At 36.6% G+C, this 20,365-nt stretch overlaps 1 protein-coding gene across 4 annotated transcripts in view; it reads left to right on the forward strand.

Moving 5' to 3' along the window:
* Nucleotides 1-20,365, forward strand: part of RBL1 (RB transcriptional corepressor like 1) — a 69,207-nt gene that overhangs the window by 36,957 nt on the left and 11,885 nt on the right. For 2 of the 4 annotated variants that reach the window (XM_087818746.1, XM_087818748.1), the window contains exons 13-20: nt 1,691-1,855; nt 3,993-4,125; nt 6,262-6,528; nt 7,295-7,506; nt 12,679-12,720; nt 13,816-13,992; nt 15,391-15,462; nt 17,630-17,720. In XM_087818746.1, the coding sequence (XP_087674872.1) occupies nt 1,691-1,855; nt 3,993-4,125; nt 6,262-6,528; nt 7,295-7,506; nt 12,679-12,720; nt 13,816-13,992; nt 15,391-15,462; nt 17,630-17,720 (1,159 nt within the window). The remainder of the gene's footprint in view (nt 1-1,690; nt 1,856-3,992; nt 4,126-6,261; nt 6,529-7,294; nt 7,507-12,678; nt 12,721-13,815; nt 13,993-15,390; nt 15,463-17,629; nt 17,721-20,365) is intronic. The other 2 variants (XM_087818747.1, XM_087818749.1) reach the window with 1 other exon arrangement.

A 20,365-nucleotide genomic window follows, 5' to 3' on the forward strand; every position in this document is an offset into this window, starting at 1 on the left:
GCAGATTCCATATGATTTCACTTATATTTGGAATCTAAGAAACTAAACAAACAAGCAGTCCAGAAGCAGATTCATAGATAGAGAACATTTTCCCTGGCTGGTGTGGCTTAGTGGTTAACTGTCGACCTATGAACCAGGAGGTCAGGATTCAGTTCCTGGTCAGGGCACATGCCCAGGTTGTGGGCTCAATTCCCAGTGGGTGTTTCTTTCTCTCTCTCCCTCCCTCTTCCTCTCTCTCTAAAATCGATAAAAACTTTTGTTTTTTTTAATCCTCACCGGAGGATATGAGAGAGAGACATCAATTGGGTGCCTCCTACTCAGTAATAGATCATGCTCCTTTCCCAAATTTGAGCTAATCAGTGTGAATGAATCTTATTTATCCCCTTTTCTGCTAGAACTACTTTTATTTTATTTCTTATACAACATAGAGGTCACAGCTATAGTTAACACTTAATGTTACCTAGTGTTAGGATTTAAGACTAAGGCTACTATTACATTTATTGGCATGATTTAGTTAATATTTTGTCATCTAAGCCTATTGATGATTGAAAAGTTAGTTTTAAGAGTTAAATTTTTATACCTAAAATATGCCCAAAGTTGTAGAAAATGCCAATCACTGGAAAGCTTATCTATTTGAATGAGTGAGATTTAAATATTTTTTTTAGTTTCTTAGGGAAAATTGCTTCTGTATACTTACTTTAATGTTTATGTGTATGCTTAGCTTTACTATTAGGAAATATATAAAATTTTATTCAGGGGAAAAGTTGTTTTTGCCCTCACCTAATAGCAATTTTTATGACATCCTTTTTCATTTAAGAAGTTAAGTGCCTTTGTTTTTAACCACATAAATAATATACACTCCTTTTTAAAAAACAGAAAATGCATACAAATATAAATATTAAAGTCACATCAAAATTCTAATTATCAATAATAATAATATTAATACTTTGTATACTTACAGACATTGTTCTAGATATTTACTCTTTTAAAAATTTATATGTATTTTTCCCATCACCATTTATGCCCTCTAAGGCCCTCTCCCACCTCCACCCACCCTCCTCCCCCTCAGTCACCTCACTGCTATCCATGCCCATGAGTTCTCTTCTTTTTCTTTTTTACTCAATCCCTTTGAAATGGAATTATAGTACATGTAAACAAAGTTCCTTTTAACTGTATTGTTCATTCTCTCCTTTTGAGCTGTTAGGAGGAATAATGTGAATTTAAAGTAGCAGTGGGCGGGAACCCAGTACCTGACTTCTACCACTGTTGGGCTGTCAACCAGTTTTCACCCATTGTCTCAGTTTTCCATTTGTAAAGAAAACATGAAAAACAGAAATGGATGTGAACGTATTTTGAAGATTTTAAAAACTCCTTCAGCTCTGGCCGGTGTGGCTGTTGGTTGGTGTTGTACCAGACACCGAGACATCAAGGTTCAATTCCCTGTCAAGTCACATGCCTGGGTTGCCAGCTCAATCCCCAGTTAGGGTGCTTGCAGCCAGTCAATGTTTCTCTCATCAATGTTTCTTTCTCCTCCTTTCCTCTCTCTCTAAAATCAATAAAAACATTTTTAAAAAAACTTCAAAGATATCCTTGATTCTGTGTCATTAATAAGACAGAGCTAGTCATACATGCAATCAGTCTAAAACTAATTGCTTGAGACTGCATTACCTTCTCAATTTCTTGTCTCCAGGTTATTGAGGTGGTGATCCGCTCAGAGGAAGGACTTTCCAGGGACATGGTGAAACACCTGAACAGCATTGAAGAACAGATTTTGGAGAGTTTAGCATGGAATCACGATTCTGCACTATGGGAGGCTCTCCAAGCTTCTGCAAACAAGGTTCCTACTTGTGAAGAAGTGAGTCAGGGCAAGGCTGATAATCTTGTATTTTATAAAATAACAGCTTTATTGAGATATAATTCACATACCATACATTCTCCGATTTAAAGTGTACATATCAGTGGTTTTCAGTATCATCATAGATATGTGCAGTCATCACCATAGTAAGTTTTGGAATGTATTTGTCACCTCAGCAAGAAACCATGCCTTTTAGCTATCACTTTCCTGATCCCTGTCCTTTCCCTAGCTCTAAACAACCAGTAATCTACTTTCTGTCTCTACTCATTCGCCTCTTCTGTACATTTCATATAAATAGAACCATACATTGTGTCATATTCCTTTGTGTTTGGCTTCTTTCACTTATGTTTTTTTGTGTTTTTTTAATGCTAACCCGAGGATATTTTTTTCCATTGCTTTTCACAGAGAGTGGAAGAGAGGGAGAGGGAGAAGGGGAGAGAGAGAGAAATATTGATTGGCAGCCTCTGACATGCACCCAGACTGGGGCCAGGGATTGAGCCTGCAATCGAGGTACATGTCCTTGGCTGGAATCGAACCTGGGATCCTTCAGTCTGCTGGTTGACACACTAATAACCACTGAGCCAAACTGACTACGGCTCAGTTAGCATGTTTTCAAGATTCATGCATGTTGTACCTACCAGCACTTCATTCCTCTTTGTGGTTTAATAATATTCCATTGCATGGATATATCATTTATCAATTGATGGACACTTGGGTTGTTTCTACCTTTTGGCTGTATGAATAATGCTGCTATGAACAGTCATGTACAAGTTTTTGTGTGGACATACATTTTAAGTTTTCTTGGGTATATGTCTAGGAGTAGAATTGCTGGGCCATATGGTAACTGTTTAAGCTTTGGGGGAACTATCAGACTGTTTTCCAAAGTGGCTGCACCATTTAACTTTCCCACCATGAGTTATGAAGACTTCAGTTTCTCCACATCCTGTCCAACCCACTTACCTGTCTTTTTTATTCTAGCCATCCTAGTAGGCATGAAGTGATATCTCATGGTTTTATTTGCATTCTCATGATGACTAATCTCCAACATATTTTCATGTGCTTATTAACCATTTATATATCATCTTTGGAGAAATACTTATTCAGATCCCATGCCCATTTTTAAATTGGGTTATTTATCTTTTTATCATTGAGTTATAGGACTTCTTTATATATTGTAGATAGAACTCTTGTATCCAACATATGGTTTGCAAAACTTTTTTCCCATTCTGTCAGTTGTCTTTTTACTTTCTTGATGAAGTCCTTTGGAATACAAAAGTTTTTAATTTTGATGATGTCCAGTTTATTTTTTTCTTTTGTTGCTTATACTTTTGGTGTCATATCTAATAAACCATTAATTCCATCATTTTTAATTTTTCAAATATCTACATAAAGAATTAAATACTTTTTATTAGTAGTATTTAGGATAAAAAAGCCAAAACTTTGTGACTAATACCTAAAAGTAACACATTTAACACGTTTGTATCATGTGAGAAATTGAGGTTTTTCCTCCACCTCTGTGTTATTATTTTGTAACTCTTATCTTTTCATTTTTCTTTGTTGCTTTTCTGTGTCTCCTTATACTTTAATCTTGAGGTTTTTTTCCCTAATTCCGAACTACTAAAGGAACTTCCAAAACCAGAAAGAGCTTAAAATGGTTTCTTGAAATCTCTCTTCCATGTATGTGTCTTTTGTCTTTTGCAGCACTAATTAATGACCAGTCTTTAGTATTCATCAATATTTCCATTATAGAATCCATTGGGAAAGTGCAAAAAAAAAAAGCTATGCATTTGAAAGAAAAGGGTTTGAGTTGAGGCTCTTGATCTATTACTTAGTAGCAGTGTGTCCTTGGGTAATCTCATTTTGAGCCTCAATTTTCTCATCCCTAGGTGGAGAGTTGTAGTGCCTTCCTCATAGGTTTACTTCTAATTGTCAATGAACTTAAATAGATAAATTATAAGATTAAGTGAGATGAATTCTACACACAATTTAACATTCACTATTAATCACATTTTGTGAAGAAAAAAGGAAAGGGAAATTACATAGTAAAAGAAGTTAACATTTTTCTCATGTTTTCTGTTACAAGTTTTTATCAGTAGGTTTATCTGTATGTAAAGCAAAGGGCTTTTGTTTTCAACAGGTTATATTTCCAAATAACTTTGAAACAGGAAATGGGGGAAGTACACAGGGACATCTTCCCATGATGCCATTGTCTCCCCTAATGCATCCACGGGTCAAAGAAGTTCGGACAGACGGTGGAAGTCTTCGAAGGGGTAGGTTCAACATTGGCAAAACGGTGAAAATAACGAAGATCATGTTTTCAGAGAAAATTTCAAGTCTTATTAATATATTTTAAATTTCTTCATCAAGATTTGCCCGGCTGGGCGTGGCTCAGCGGTTAAGCGTCGACCTAGGATCCAGGCGATCAGGGTTCAATTCCCGGTCAGGGCACATGCCTGGGTTGCGGGCTGCAGCCGATAAATGACTCTCTCATCATTGATGTTTCTATCTCTCTCTCTCCCTCTCCTTTCCTCTCTCTGAAATCAAAAATATATATTTAAAAAAAAAAAAAGATTTGAAGGGGACTAATGCTTACCTCAGCCTCCTAGTGTGGCTCATTCTGTACACTTTTCTTTAATCCTCCCCCAGGGATATTTTTCCCATTGATTTCTAAAGAGTGGAAGGGCGGGAGGAGCGAGGGAAGAGAAACATCTGCATGAGAGACACACGGCAGTTGGTTGCCTCCCGTGTGCGCCCGGGGAACCTGCAACCAAGGTACGTGCCTTTGACAGGGAGTTGAACCTGCAACCCTTTGGTCTGTGACCCTTTGGTCTCTAACTACTGAGCCAGACTGGCTGGGGCTCATTCTATACTTTTTTATGTTAAGGTAAAAAGATTTCCAATCTGATTTTTAATATAATTATTTTTCTTAATTGCAGTGTCAATGTGAAAATAGTATTGGGCCTTTTAATAAACACACATGTCCTTTCCCAAATGATAGTGAAAAACTCTTTATAAGCTAAATCCCTGCTTTTCAGATGTGACGGAAATTACGTTCCCTTTCTCTATGTATGTCTCTATAGAAAGATAAGTATTTAAAGCAAAGCAGAGAACTCTTTGGTGTGCTAAAGTTCATCTAATGAATGACTTATTTATACTTTCTTAAAATAGTTCATTCAAACCTTACTAATAGGAAGATTTGAGTGCATCTTATCTTCTCTTGTGATAGAACAAACTGATATGTACATTTTCTGAATTATGTAAGAACTTATTTCAGGCCTCTCTCTCCCACTAGACTTGATTTGAGCTACAGTGGACAGACACTCAATAAAAATTTAATAATATGTTATTAAGTTTTTATTGAGTGTCCATTGTAGCTTTTTCAGTACTGTGTAAAGGAAAAGATGATTTCAAGGGATTTGCAGCTAACTTCAAGGCTATAACGTGAGTCCTCTTTTGAAACGTAAGCTTTAAGCATTCCTAGCTAGATTCAATGGCTGCCTTGGATTTCCTAGATAGAAGACATCCAGAGAGAGTCCTATTAAGGGGTAACAGGAGTAACAATAGAACTTTGCACTTGTTAACTGAGGACAGGAGTCAGAGCTGCTTTCATAACCCCCAGAATTATGGAGCAGTATTTATCAGACCATGACTATTTCCTTTTGTACCTTTTAAGCATATCTTGAAAATAGATTACATGACTGTCTAGTGAAAGTAAAAATAAATATTGACATGCTTTTACTTTAAAAACATTCTATACCTTTAAAGAAACAATGGATTGGGGCAAGTGGGGAAGAATTGTGGGGAAAAAATGTAGAGCTGTAGGAGGCTAGAAAAACCTTTTCACCTAGTGGTGAGGGAAAGGAGAGCAGCTCCTGCAGGATAGCACTGGAAGAGAGACATAATTTATACCCTAACTTTCTTTTTAATCAACATACTACTGCCAACCCTCAGATTAAGACAAGTTAAGCAATATTATCACCTTTACTCATCTTCATTTTATAAAATATGATTTTGTATCTACTGAATTAGAAAGCTGCAGCATTGCCTTAAACTGCTATAAGTGTGGGGCATGGGAGGTGAAGGCAAAACTGTGAACCGAATAACTGAGTTTTCCTTCTTCTTAAGTGTTAGTTATTAGATGAGATTGGAAGGCAGAAGCTGATGAGACCACTACTTAAATCTAGTGGCCACCTCATTCTCCCTCTTAGTTCACTGGCATTTTCACCTTTTATTGTAAGGACTTATTTCAGACCTCTCTCTCCCACTAGACTTGATATGAGGACACATTCCTAGTGCCTGGGATGGTAACTCGGTATCTTTTTGTTGAATGAATGAGTGAACCTGGTTCATTATTTTAGAATACAGATCAAACTGTTTTAAATTAAATTTATTTTTCTCTTTATTAGATATGCAACCATTGTCTCCAATTTCTGTCCATGAACGCTACAGTTCTCCTACCGCAGGGAGTGCTAAGAGAAGACTTTTTGGGGAGGACCCCCCAAAGGAAATGCTTATGGACAGGATCATAACAGAAGGGAAAAAACTGAAGATTGCTCCTTCTTCAAGCATTACTGCTGAAACTATATCAATTTCACCTGGGCAAAGTCTTTTAACAATGGCCACAGCAGTAGTAACGGGGACAACAGGACATAAAGTTACAATCCCATTGCATGGTAACATTTTAATGCATTTACTTTATATTTTTTCTGAGTTGGATAAATTTTAAGAAATATCTTGCTGTATTGGATCACATGGCCTTGCTAACCCAGTATTTTTTCTTGAACCTAAAAACTTTATTTTTACTTTTTAGAGCATTTTTATGCTTACAGCAAAATTGAGTGGAAAGTACGGAGATTTCCCATATACCATCTGTGCCCCCTGCACCCACGCAGATTCTCTCACCATAACACTCCTGCACCAGAATGGTGCATTTGTTACAACTGATGAACCGTCATTGACACATTATTATCCTCCCAAGTCCAAAGTTTACATTAGGGTTCACTTGAAATTGTATATTCTATAGATTTGACAAATGTCTAATGACATATATGGACCATTATAGTATTATACAGAATAGTTTCACTGCCCTAAAAATCCTGTGCTCCACCTTTTCTTTTGTTTTGAACCTATACTTTTTTTTAAAATGTTCACATTTTATAAATTTACTGCCCTTCTTGTTAGCACTTATTTTCTTAGCTTTATAAATGAGTATATTGAACAAGAATTTTTTTTTTGACTAAGAAGTCTCCTTAAGAGCTCAAAACAAAACAGAGCAGAAATAGAAAATAATAATGTTATTCCTAGAATTACTATTTTGTGGCTTTCCTCTTTTTTCTAACATATTCCTATGCTTATACACATGTTAGATAGATATAATTGACAACTTTTCTGGAACATGTGCAGCTTTTTCTAAAACAGAACTCTTGCTTGTACACATAGGTATTGCAAATGATGCTGGAGAGATTACACTGATACCAATTTCCATGAACACAACTCAGGAGTCCAAAGTTGAGAGTCCTGTATCACTTACTGCTCAGTCATTAATTGGTGCTTCTCCAAAACAAACCCATCTGACTAAAGCACAAGAGGTACAACCAACTGGAATAAGCAGACCAAAAAGAACTGGATCCTTAGCACTGTTTTATAGAAAGGTACGTGTTTTTATAGTATCTAAAAAAATCTCATTTAATCAATGCAAGAAAAATTGAGTAACAGCAGCTTTAGCTTTCTTTTTTGTGTGTGTGGTAAAATATATATAACACAAAATTTATTATTTGAACCATTTTTAAGTGTCATTAAAAGTGTATTCACCATCCATCTTCAAACATTTTTATCTCCTGTACTGAAATCCTATGCCCATTAAACAGTAATTCCCCATTCCTCTTTTTTCCCCCGCACCCCGACAACCAGCCCCTGGTAACCACCATTCTACTTTCTATCTCTATGAATTTGACTACTCTGGGTACCTCATTTAAGTGGAATCATACAGCATTCATCCTTTTGTGGCTGGCATATTTCACTTAGCATGTCTTCAAGATTCATCCACATTGTACATGTGTTAGAATTCACTTTTTTTTTTTTAATATATCTTTATTGATTTCAGAGAGAGGAAAGGAGAGGGAGAGGGAGAGATAGAAACATCAATGATGAGAGAGTCATTGATCTGCTGCCTCCTGCACGCTCCCAACTGGGGATCGAGCCTGCACCCCAGGCATGTGCCCTGACCGGGAATCGAACCCCGATCGCCTGGATCCTAGGTCAATGCTCAACTGCCAAGCCACGCCCGGCCGGGCCCCTTCCTATTTAAGACTAAATAATATTCCATTATGTATAAATAATATATCATATTTTGTTTATCCATTCATATGTGATTGACATTTGGGTTGTTTCTACCCTTTGGATATTGTAAATAATGCTGCTTTGAACAAATATCTAAGTCTCTGCTTTCAGTTCTGGGTATATACCCAGGAGTGGAATAGTAATTCCAAATTAGTTTTTTGAGGAAATGCCATGTTACTTTCCACAGTAACTGCACCATTTTATATTCCTGCCACGATACACAAGGATTCCAATACTTATTTTCATGGTTTTTAAAATAATAGCCATTCTAATGAGTATCAATCACAATAGTTTTAATTTGTGTTTCCCTAGTGATTAGTGATGTTGAGCATCTTTTCATGTCCTGCTTGTCTCTCTGTATATCTTTTTTAGAGAAATGTCTACTCAAGTCCTTTGTCCATTTTTCATTTGAGTTTTTTGTTGTTGAGTTGTACTTCTTTATAATCTCTGAATAATGACCCCCTTAGATACATAATTTGCAAATATACCCTCCCATTCTGTAGGTTTCCTTCTCACTCTATTGACCAGGTCCTTTGATGCACAAAATTTTAAAATTTTGATGAAGTCCAATTTAACTGCTTTGTTTTGTTGTCTTATGCTTTTGGTGTCATATCCAAGAAATTATTGCCCATTTCAAAATCATGAAGCTTTTCCCCTGTTCTCTTCATTTTCAGTTAATTTTGTATGTGGTGTGAGGTAAGGATTCCTTTTCATCCTTTTGCATGCGGATATCCAGTTCTTTCAACACCATTTGTTAAAAAGACTGTTCCTGCCCCATTGAATGGTCTTGCTCCTTGTCAGTGCTCATTCAGATACATATTTTAGATTTGTTTTGGGGCTGTTCTGTTTATTGGCCTCTTCATGTCTGTTTTTATGCCAGTACTATACATTTGATTACTGTAACTTTGTAGTAAGTTTTGAAATCAGGAAATGTGAGCCCTCCAACTTTGTTCTTTTTCAAGATTATTGAAATCAGGAAGGTTTTGAAATCAGGAATCGTGAGCCCTCCAACTTTGTTCTTTATTTTCATGATTATTTGGCTTTTCAGTCCCTTGAGATTCCATGAGCTTTAGGATGGATTTTTCTATTGCAGAAAACATCATTGGGGTTTTCATAGGGGTTGCATTGAATCTCTAAATTTCTTTGAGTAGTCGTAACATCGTAATATTAAGTCTTCCATCCATGAACATGGGTACTTTTCCATTTATTTATGTTTCTTTTATTTTTTTAACAATGTTTTGTAGTTTTCAGTGTAAAAGTCTTTTGCTTTCTTGGTTAAGTTTATTTTATTCTTTTTCATAAGTGGAATCATTTTCTTAATTCCATTTTTGGATTGTTCATTGTTAGTGATGTAGGAATGAAAGTGATTTTTGTGTGTTGATTTTGTATCATGCAACTTTGCTGAATTTATTTTTTCTAATAATTTTTTTATGGACTTTTTAGGGTTTTCCAGTTTTCTATACATAAAGTCATATAATCTGTGAATGGAGTTGGTTTGACTTCTTTTATAATTTGGATGCCTTTCATTTCTTTTTCTTGCCTAATTGCTCTGTCTAGAACTTCCATACTGTGTTGAATAGAAGTGCTGAAATTGGGCATCCCTGTTTTGTTTCTTAGAGGAGAAACTTTCATTGTGTCACTTTGAGTATATTAGCTGTGGATTTTTCACATATGGCATTTCATATACAGTATGGCATTTATTATGTTTTCTTCTGTTCCTTGTTTGTTGAGTGTTTTTATAAGACAAGGGTATTGAATTTTGTCAAATGCTTTTTCTGCATTAATTGAGATAATCATATTTTTCTTCATTCTATTAATGTAGTGTATTACACTAATTTTCATATATTAAACTATCCTTACATTCCAGGCATAAATCCTACATGGTCACAGTGTAAGATCTTTTTAATGTATGCTGTTACATTCAGTTTGCCAGTATTTTGTTAAGGATTTTGGTACTATTCAAAAGAAATAATTGTCGGTAGTTTTTTTAACCTTTGTTTAACATTAGTATCAGGTAATGTGCCTTTAGCCTTTTAAAACACATATGTGACCTCTTAAGAGAACATTATGATCTTGGTGAGTTATGTTTGGACTCAGGCTCATATGGTTTGACTTCATTTCCTGATATAAATTATGTCTCCTGTCAGCTTGTATTCTCTCTCTTTTTTTAAAAATATATCTTTATTGATTTCAGAGAAAGGAAAGGAGAGGGAGAGAGAGACAGAAACATCAATGATGAGAGAGTCATTGATCGAGCCCGCAACCCAGGCATGTGCCCTGACCGGGAATCGAACCCCGATTGCCTGGATCCTATGTCGACATTCAACCGCTGAGCCACGCCCGGCTGGGCTCAGCTTGTATTCTTACATAACTTCTTATTACATAAGCAGTTGACCATCCTCTGGAATTTACTCAAATTCCATTGTGTTATGTTGCTTTAGATGGGAGTTTATTATGGGAAAATTACATCTTAGATCTTATGGATAAGCTTAAATTCCTTTACTTACAGTTAATCAGATATTTGTAACCAAATATGACTTTTCTCTAAAAAAAAAATACATATCCCAGAACTGGAAGATAATTCTCTAATCAACAATTAGATGGCTGGCTAACCCTTTTTTTTTAGCCCATTCTTAAGAATTGTAAAAGAAAAAGAAGGCACTCTGTTTTGTTTTCTTCTAGTATTGTAATTAGGATTTAAGACTTTAAAAATTTAAGAAATTCATGATTTTTCCAAATTATCTTTTGATGCAACTCTAAGTTTATTTCTTCTAGTCTTTTTTCTAATAATTCTTGAGAGACTTGCCCTTTCCTCTACCTCTCACTACCTTCTCTACTCTGCCATCTACACAACTACTGCCTACCTCTTATGCCTGTCAAAGGCCCATTTTTTATGTGTGTGTGGTTTTTTTTAAATATATCTTTATTGATTTCAGAGAAAGGAAGGGGGAGAGAGAGAGAAACATCAGTGATGAGAGAGTCATTGATCGGCTGTCTCCTGCACGCCCCTCACTGGGGATGGAGCTTGCAACCCGAGCATGTGCCCTGACCAGGAACTGAACTGCGATCCCCTAGATCATACATAAGTTGATGCTCAACTGCTGAGCCATGCCAGCTGGGCCAAAGGCCTGTTTTAAAAACAGTTTCAGCCCAGCTGGGCATGGCTCAGCGGTTGAGCATTGACTTAGGATCCAGGAGATCACAGTTTTCAATTCCTGGTCAGGGCACATACCCAGGTTGCGGGCTCAATCCTCAGCAGGGAGCGTGCAGGAGGCAGCCAGTCAGTGACGACTCTCTCATCATTGATGTTTCTCTCTCTCCTCTTCTCTCTTCCTCTCTCTGAAATCAATAAAGATACACTTTTTTTAAAAATTACCATTTAAAAATAATAATAAAAACAGTTTCAAGTGCATTTTCCCTACTCATTCCCTATTTTTAAAAATATTTATTGATTGCTTTTTTTAGATAGAAAGGAAAGGAGAGAGAGAAAAACATCAAATTGTTGTTCCACTTATTTATATATTCATTGGTTGCTTCTTGTATGTGTCCTGATGGGGAATCGAGCCCTCAACCTTGGCATATCGGGACAATTCTCAATCAACTGAACTACCTGGCCAGGGCTTCATTTCCTATTTTAATTTTCAAAATGGCTACTGCCTTTGATAATGAATCTAAAATTAACAAAGGCCCGGCTGGGCATGGCTCAGTGGTTGAACTTCAACCTAGGATCCAGGAGATGCCAGTTTGATTCCCATTCAGGGCACATGTCTGGGTTGCGGGCTTGAGCCCCATTCGGGGGCCATGCTGGAGGCAGCCGATCAATGACTCTCTCATCATTGGTGTTTCTCTCTCTCTCTCTCTCTCTCTCTCTCTTTTCCTCTCTGAAATCAATAAAGATTTTTTTTTTTAATTAAAAAAATTAAATTAACAAAGATACGGCTTTATTTCCGAATTTTTAATTCAGAATTTATTTCAGAATCTAGCCTGTCCTTTTTCTTTCATTTAATAATAGCCTACTTGTACAGATTAGAAGCTAGAAAATTTTATCCTAGAGGGAATAGGATGTCCATGTCTATAATTAATTTTAAATGACCACTTCTTGAGTAAATTGCAGCTACTATCCAAACTGAATTTACTGTGATGTTGGTGTTTTATACCTAAATAGAATTTACTGTCAACTTTTTGTTAGAATCAGAAGCCTTCCGGAATATGCATATCTTTAAGGCCTTGAATCAGCTCTGTAAAAGACACCTAACAAGTATTACTTAATTACATACTATATTTAATCCTAGCTAGGGTGTATGTTCTATCAGGAATGTAAAGTTCTAGCCTCTTTCTCACTGCTCTTACCCCAGTAGTTCTAGAAACAAAGGGATGGGATGCAGAAAATGAGTTGCTATAAAGTGACTCACCAGTAGATTTGGAGTCAACCACTTGTTTCTCTACCAGAGTAGTGTATTAGATAACTTACATTTGTTTTTCAGCTCAAGTTTGTGGATTTTTTTCCCTTCCAAAGATACTTTTTTGTAAGTAATGCCTTATGCTTTTTTCATTTTTTCCCTTGAACATTTAAATTTAAAGACTTAGTCTAAACAGAATAGTCTAGTTTAGAAATACCACAGCAGAGTTACCAGTTCTTAAAACAATAAAACATAATGCTTCTAGATGATTAGAAACCGTTTTAGAATCTGCTTTGTGTTAGTATCAATTCATATAATAATGTATGTGTATACTTTTTGTGTGTGTGTGTGTGTGTGTGTGTAAAAGGTTCAGGGCATTACACTGAATTTACTCTGACATACTTAAAAACAAAAAAGGTATCTCATTTAACATTCCTTTCATGTGTTCATAGAAAGAGTATAGACTGTATGGGAAATTGTTTAAATGGGTTTGCTTTCTGACTCATTTTTCTAGTCAAACATTCATTTTAGTTCTTTATTTTCTGACATTTTAGGTTTTCTAGCAATTTTACCTGAACCAAAAGAAAAAAGATAGATCTGATCAGTTGAAAAATTATGCATTCATAATGGCTGTAATCCAGTAAATTCTACATTTTAGTGTTTCTTACTTTATATAGATGGCAGCATAAAGTAGCCGAAGACATCTTTTCAAAAATAATTTTTAAGGTGTCCTGGCTGGTATGACTCAGTTGGTTGGGCATCACCCTGTGCACTGAAAGGTTGTCGGGTTCAATTCCTGATCAGGGCACATGCCCAGGTCGTGGGCTCGATCCCTGGTGGGGGGAGGTGCAGGAGGCAGCCGGTCGATGTTTCGCTCACATCAGTATTTCCCTCTCTCTCTCCCTTTCCCTTCCTTTCTCAAAAAATCAATAAAAATTCAAAAAAAAAATTAAAAATAAAGTAGCGTGGATGCCATTTTAAAATAGTAATGATAATAATAATTTTTAAGGTAGTTTTTTAAAGAGGATTTTGTTTTAACCTATATTCTTCTGCCATAGCAGTGAACTCCCACTATAGAATAGAAATTTTATGTAATTTAAGATATCTACTGCCTAGGTGCTTATTAATCTTGATCTGAAAGCCTGTGTTCATGGTAAGACATAAATTTAAGAAATTATTTTTACTTAGTTTTTTGCATCAATGTGCTACCTTCCATCTTAGGTCTATCATTTGGCAAGTGTACGCTTACGTGATTTATGTTTAAAACTGGATGTTTCAAATGAGTTACGAAGGAAGATATGGACGTGTTTTGAATTTACTTTAGTTCACTGCCCTGACCTAATGAAAGACAGACATTTGGATCAGCTCCTCCTGTGTGCTTTTTACATCATGGCGAAGGTAATGTGTAAGTTGGGGGAAGTTCTTGGCCCTAGTTGCCTATCTTTGAAGCATGAGGTAAAACTCTGTTGCACTTGATCCTTGGTTTGCCTTAAGTGCTATAAGCTAACAGTGCCCGTCATCACTGATTAAGTAGTAAATTCCAGCTACTGTATCTATTCTCTGGATTCTCCATTTAGTGTTATCATCATCAGCCTTCCCACTCTATAAGTATACATTGGTTGTAAAGAAGTTGGGAAAGGCCCTGCCGGGCGTGGCTCAGCGGTTGAGCGTCGACCTAGGATCCAGGCGATCTGGGTTCGATTCCCCGTCAGGGCACATGCCCGGGTTGCGGGCTAGATCAATGACTCTCTCATCATTGATGTTTCTCCCTCTCCCTCTCCTTTCCTCTCTCTGAAATCAATAAAGATATGTTTAAAAAAAAAAAAGTAGCTTCTGTGACCTTCCTTTCCCGTGACCTACTGTGCCTCCTCTGAAGAACAGTTTGTTGTCCAGTCGCTACAGGATGTTTTAGCTTATAAAAGCGCATACCTTGTTTTTTAAATTTCTGATATATCTGAAACAATCATCTCTAACGTTGGTCTTAACCGAATTGACCACGTTGGCAGTCTTAGCAGACATACATAGTTAAGACCTAATTTTTAAGCTTTTTGAGTCAGAGGAAATGTTTTCAAATTCCTTTGTGGCACCCATTTCACAATGCCTCACAAAATAGGTATTAATTAATGTTTTTGACTAATCATTTGTGTTTTCTAGAGAACTATCAGTTCAGACTTTGCCATTTCTAGCTCAACATTTTGGAGAACAGATTAAGTGCTAATACACAGTAAAGCAGAGGGAAAGAGTCTTTTAAGTGAACTTTACTGATAACAAATAGACCAGAATATATTCCTTTATGGATCACTAACCCATTTTCTTCCCTTTAGCCACCACTGTGACTTTTTAGTCTAAGCATTAGAAACCATACAGTCTCTCCTGACATATTAAAAACCTAATTTTATGATAACCACTCATTTTTATTGTAAATCACCACAAGGCATTTTCTATCATTTAGTATGTAGTTAATTTACTTTTAAATACTTAAAAACTAATAAAACTGGAGACTGTGATTCAAAAGGTCTGAATTTTCTTGTATCATTCTTTTTATAAAGAAAGACATTTTCAGTAAAGTTATACCATAGATTAATGAAACTATTAGCTGAGTCCCCACAGGCCACAAAGCCTGAACTTTAAAGGTAGTAAAAATCATGTATGGTAGTGATTTTTAGTCATGGACTTGCCTGAGGTTAAATGGCTTTCTGCAAGAGTGCTCTCAATGCCAGCCTATAATTGAAGTGTTTGTTCAGAGCCATTTTTCTTTTAGGAGCAATTGATAAATGCAGTTTTTCTTTTCCTTAGGTAACAAAAGAAGAACGAACTTTTCAAGAAATAATGAAAAGTTATAGGAATCAGCCCCAAGCTAATAGTCACGTGAGTAACATTATTTTTCTTCTTTTCCAAAAATAGATTTGTACTATTTCTCTAATGAGAAGTCATATAAAATGTAAGCTTCACCCAGCCGGGCGTGGCTCAGCAGTTGAGCGTCGACCTAGGATCCTGGCGATCGGGGTTCGATTCCCGGTCAGGGCACATGCCTGGGTTTCGTGCTCAATCCCCAATTGGGGGTTTGTAGGAGGCGGCTGATTAATGACTCGTCATTGATGTTTCTATCTCTCTCTCTCCCTCTCTCCTTTCTTCTCTCTGAAATCAATAAAGATATATTTAAAAAAAAGAAAAAGGTAAGCTTCTTTTATAGTTTTACTGTATTTTTGATTTTTTGGTTTAATGGATGTCATTAAATTAAAGAGACAGTTTCAGTAGAAGCCAGGAAGTTGGCTATTCCCCATTCGTGCATATATTTGCATATACTCACACAGTTTCCTATTCCATTTGTTCATCTGTTAAGTGGGGACATTTTCACTAGAAAAAAATATATAATAATATGTTCTTTAATTGTATGAGATTTGAATCTCTGGTGTTTAAATGCAGTGAAATTTGAGGATTTATTAACTGAAATTCAGCTTCTTTTGTCATCTGCAAAGAATCCTTTTTTTTTTTTTTAAATATATTTTTATTGATTTCAGAGAGAGGAAGGGTGGGGAGAGACAGAGAGAGAAACATCATTGATGAGAGAGTCCTCATTGATCAGCTGCCTCCTACACCCCCCCCCCCCCCCCACTGGGGATCAAGCCCGAAACCCAAGCATGTGCCCTGACCAGGAATTGAACCCTGATCTCCTGGATCCTACGTTGATGCTCAGCCACTGAGCCACACCTGACTGGGCTACAAAAAATCTTAATGTTTGTATCTTTGACTAGATGTCAAACATTTCTGATAATGTGCCCAGCCGGGCGTGGCTCAGCGGTTGAGCATTGACCTAGGATCCAGGCGATCAGGGTTCGATTCCCGGTCAGGGCACATGCCCAGGTTGTGGACTCGATCAATGACTCTCTCATCATTGATGTTTCTCTCTCTCTCTCCCTCTCCTTTCCTCTCTCTGAAATCAATAAAGATATATTAAAAAAAAAACAAAAAAAAACATTTCTGATAATGTTATAATAGCCGTGTTGAGAATCCTGTACAACTTTTCAGCCATGGAAATATAAAATGTTAGCATAGTTGTCTGGCACATAATAAGCGTTAATGACTGTTAGATTCGTATTATTGTTGCTATTGTAGCTGAGGACATAGTTGGGTTACCTTAAGGCCATTCAAGAGCTTCGTTGCTCTGCTCTAAGGGAGCGTAATGGCCTCTTCTCTGGCCCCCTGTGATCTGCCATTTTAAGAAGAAAGGTGGTGGCTCAGATATCTTAGGCAGGAGTAGTGGTAGTGACACCCCTTCTAACAGTGCCCCTCCAATAGTTTTATTTCTTTACTTAAGCCCCAAAATACCCTAATAGTGAGTGATTTAGAGATATTAGAAGAGCCAAGTACAAGTGTTTGTTATATACTGTGACAGGCTAAGAGTTTCTGAGCCTCTTTGGAAAAATCCCTCAGGAGCAGAGCCTGGAGAGGTCCAGATTGTCTTTAAAGATCATTAAGGTAAATTTACTGTGTGTCAAAATGGGCCACACCAGAGCTCCCTAAATGTCTTCTAAATACTAGTTCCCGTAGGATGAGGGGGAAATGGATCGTTCCTATCAGCTGTCTTGGAGATAGGAAAGAGTTTAGGGCCAGAAACAGGACAGATTTGCATGTAGGCATCTGAAAGGGGATGGGAGCCGGGAGCAAGCCCCAATGAGAGCAAACTGACTCTCAGGGAAGGAGCTAAAGGGAGGAGCGACTTCAGATCTGTGAACTCACTTTTATTTGGCAAAACTGCTCTTCAGTGTTTAGTTGCTATCTATGTTACTTAATTCTTCTGTTTACATTGTAAACTCCTATAATGGCATATTTTAGGTGTAGGCTCAGAATCTGCTTCAGGATTCCCTCTTCAAAGATGTTTGTCATAATCTACGTTTACCAGACTAATAACATCTTGCCCTTGATGATCACCCATATAGGCAAATACTTATAATTGGTTGATATTTTGTTGCCCCTGTTTTAGTTTGGCTTAACCTGTGACTCAACATTCTTTTTTTCCCCCCTCTGAATATAGGTCTATAGGAGTGTACTGTTGAAAAGTATTCCCAGAGAAGTTGTGGCTTACAATAAAAAAATAAATGGTGATTTTGAAATGACAGATTGTGGTAAGTAGCCCAACTTAACATTCTCTATGCACTACACCTTTGATTACATTGTATATAATAAAGTGAATGTCAGGCAAGGTAGAGTCAGTGATGTAGGTGGGATAGGTGATACATATGTGTTTTGGGAAGAAATAAATAAGTTTTTGATAAATATGGGTCAGATCCCTCCTCAAAATGCATTGTGTATTGAGACCATTAATTTTGTCCCCTGTCAATTGTGTTTTAGAAGTTTTCTACTCCACTTATGTACATTACTAAAACACATAAAAGGCACTTAAATTTTTAAAATACAATAGTCTCCTTTATCCACAGTTTTCTTGATTTCAGTTACCAGCAATTAATGGAAAATTCCAGATATTTTGAGAGTGAGAAAGAGACCACATTCACATTTTTTTTGCATTATATAGTTATAATTTTTCTATTTTATTATTAGTTATTGTTTTTAATCTTTTACTGTGCCTAATTTGTAAATTAAACTTTATCATAGGTATGTACATATAGGACAAAACAGTGTATGTAGGGTTCAGTACTATTCACTGTTTCAGGCATCCACTGGGGATCTTGGAACATTCCCCTTTGAATAAGGGAGGACTACTGTAAATCTGAGTAACAGGGAAAGTAAGATAACTGTCAGTGATCTGCCCTGGAAGACAATTAAGGAAATGTCCTTTTTATTAAAAAGTGTACAAGTATTCTGCCACCACTGGCAAGGCTGCTACCTTGTTGCTACCGTCTAAGACTTGAGGCACTAGTAATTTTTTTCAAAGAAAAAAATCAAATGTTCTGTATTCATATGTAGATAAATTGTGAAAATGCCTCTTCTGTCCATCTTCTTTTCATTGTCTTATCTTTCCATTTACTTAATGTGTATACACAAGGTTAGGCAAAAGTAGGTTTATAATTGGGAGTATGTGAAACACAGTTTATTCTTGTATTATTTACTATTCTATTATTTTTCATATGAACAGCTGTAAACCTACATTTGCCCCACCCTGTATGAGTGCAGGTGTATTATATGTGCTGTGATTTATTTGTTTGTACAATGTGGGGCACTTATGTTGTTTCCAGTTTTATACAGCTTTGTGAGGAAATCACTGTAGTTTAATCTTTGGTCCAAAATGCCTAAGATAAATTCTTCGAGTAATTGCCTGGGTCAAAGACATTTTTAAAAATTACATAAATATTTATGATCATTATATTATGGTGTCTACTAGGATCTGAACTTTTAAGATCTTATTTTTTAAAATCCTTTAATAATAGTGACCTACCTACAATCTGATTTCACTTAAGAATATATACTTTTGCCCAGTCAGCATGGCTCAGCAGTTGAACCTCAACCTATGATCCAGGAGATCGCAGTTAGATTCCCAGTCAGGGCACATGCCTGGGTTGCAGGCTCAGTCTCCAGTGAGGGGCGTGCAGTAGGCAGCCTTTCAATGACTTTCTCATCATTGATGTTTCTGTCTCTCTCCGTCTCCCTTCCTCTCTCTGAAATCAATAAAGACATATCTAAATATATATGTATATACTTTTTATATAAATGTATTATTCCTGAGCCTTCCTTTTTTTAATTTTTTTAGAGAAAGAGAAAGGGGGAGAGAGAGAAACATCAATTTATTGTTCCACTTATTTATGTATTCATTGGTTGATTCTTGAATGTGCCCTGACTGGGATTGAACCCGCAACCTTGGCATATCTGGACAATGCTCTGACCAACTGAGCTACCCAGCCAGGGCCTGAGGCTTTTCAAGACAATGAGAAGTGTATTAGACAGTAAACCTGAGCATCCCGCTACGTCCCCCAAAAAAAACAACCCTTTCTATTTTTGTTACACCTGGGTGGTTTTTCTGCCCCTGCAAAACCAGGCATCATCAGCCCTGGCGGGGTGGCTCAGTTGGTTGGAGTGTGGTCCCTGTATCAAAAGTTTGCAGGTTTAGTCCCCACTCAGGGTGCATACAGGAGGCAACTGATCAATGTTTCTCTCTCTCTAAAAAATCTATTAAAAAAAAACATGTCCTTGGGTGAAGATTAAAAAAAATAAAAAAACAGACATCAGAGGTTAGATGGGAAACAGTGTGCTCTATGAGAAACAAAGTAACTGCTAGCAACTCTCTGGGATATAGGACCAGTGAAATTCAAGATAATCTAAGTAGAAGGAAATATATCATGGTTTCTTTTTGATACAGTGTCTACCAATGAAGTTTGAGGTGAGTGAGGGTTAGCTTACTCTCTACAAGAGGTCAAATTTTTATATATACATTTATTTAGATGTTTTTTAGCAAACAAACAAAAAACCATTCTTAAGATCCTATCCAGTGGTGGTGGCACAGAGCAAGGAGAGTATCTAGTGATAATGGTCTCAGGAATTTTGGCACCAAAAAAGTGAGAAAGTTACAGAGGAAGATGCCATCAGGCACGTCTATGTTCATAAAAGACATGTTCCAGTTCCCAGAGCTATGGCTAAATAAAATGACCTAGACTTGGATACACCAAAGAACACCGCCTTGAGAAAAACAGTTCTGGTTTTATAAACAAATTCATCATTAGGAATACAATGATTACTATTTTAAAAATGCACAGTTTCTGTATCCTGTACAGTTAGCTAAAAGTCCTAGCTGTCTGTCCAACTATCAACTCACATAAAA

This window comes from Miniopterus natalensis, chromosome 7 (assembly GCF_054644295.1).
Source record: "Miniopterus natalensis isolate mMinNat1 chromosome 7, mMinNat1.hap1, whole genome shotgun sequence".
Taxonomy (NCBI): Eukaryota; Metazoa; Chordata; class Mammalia; order Chiroptera; family Miniopteridae; genus Miniopterus; species Miniopterus natalensis.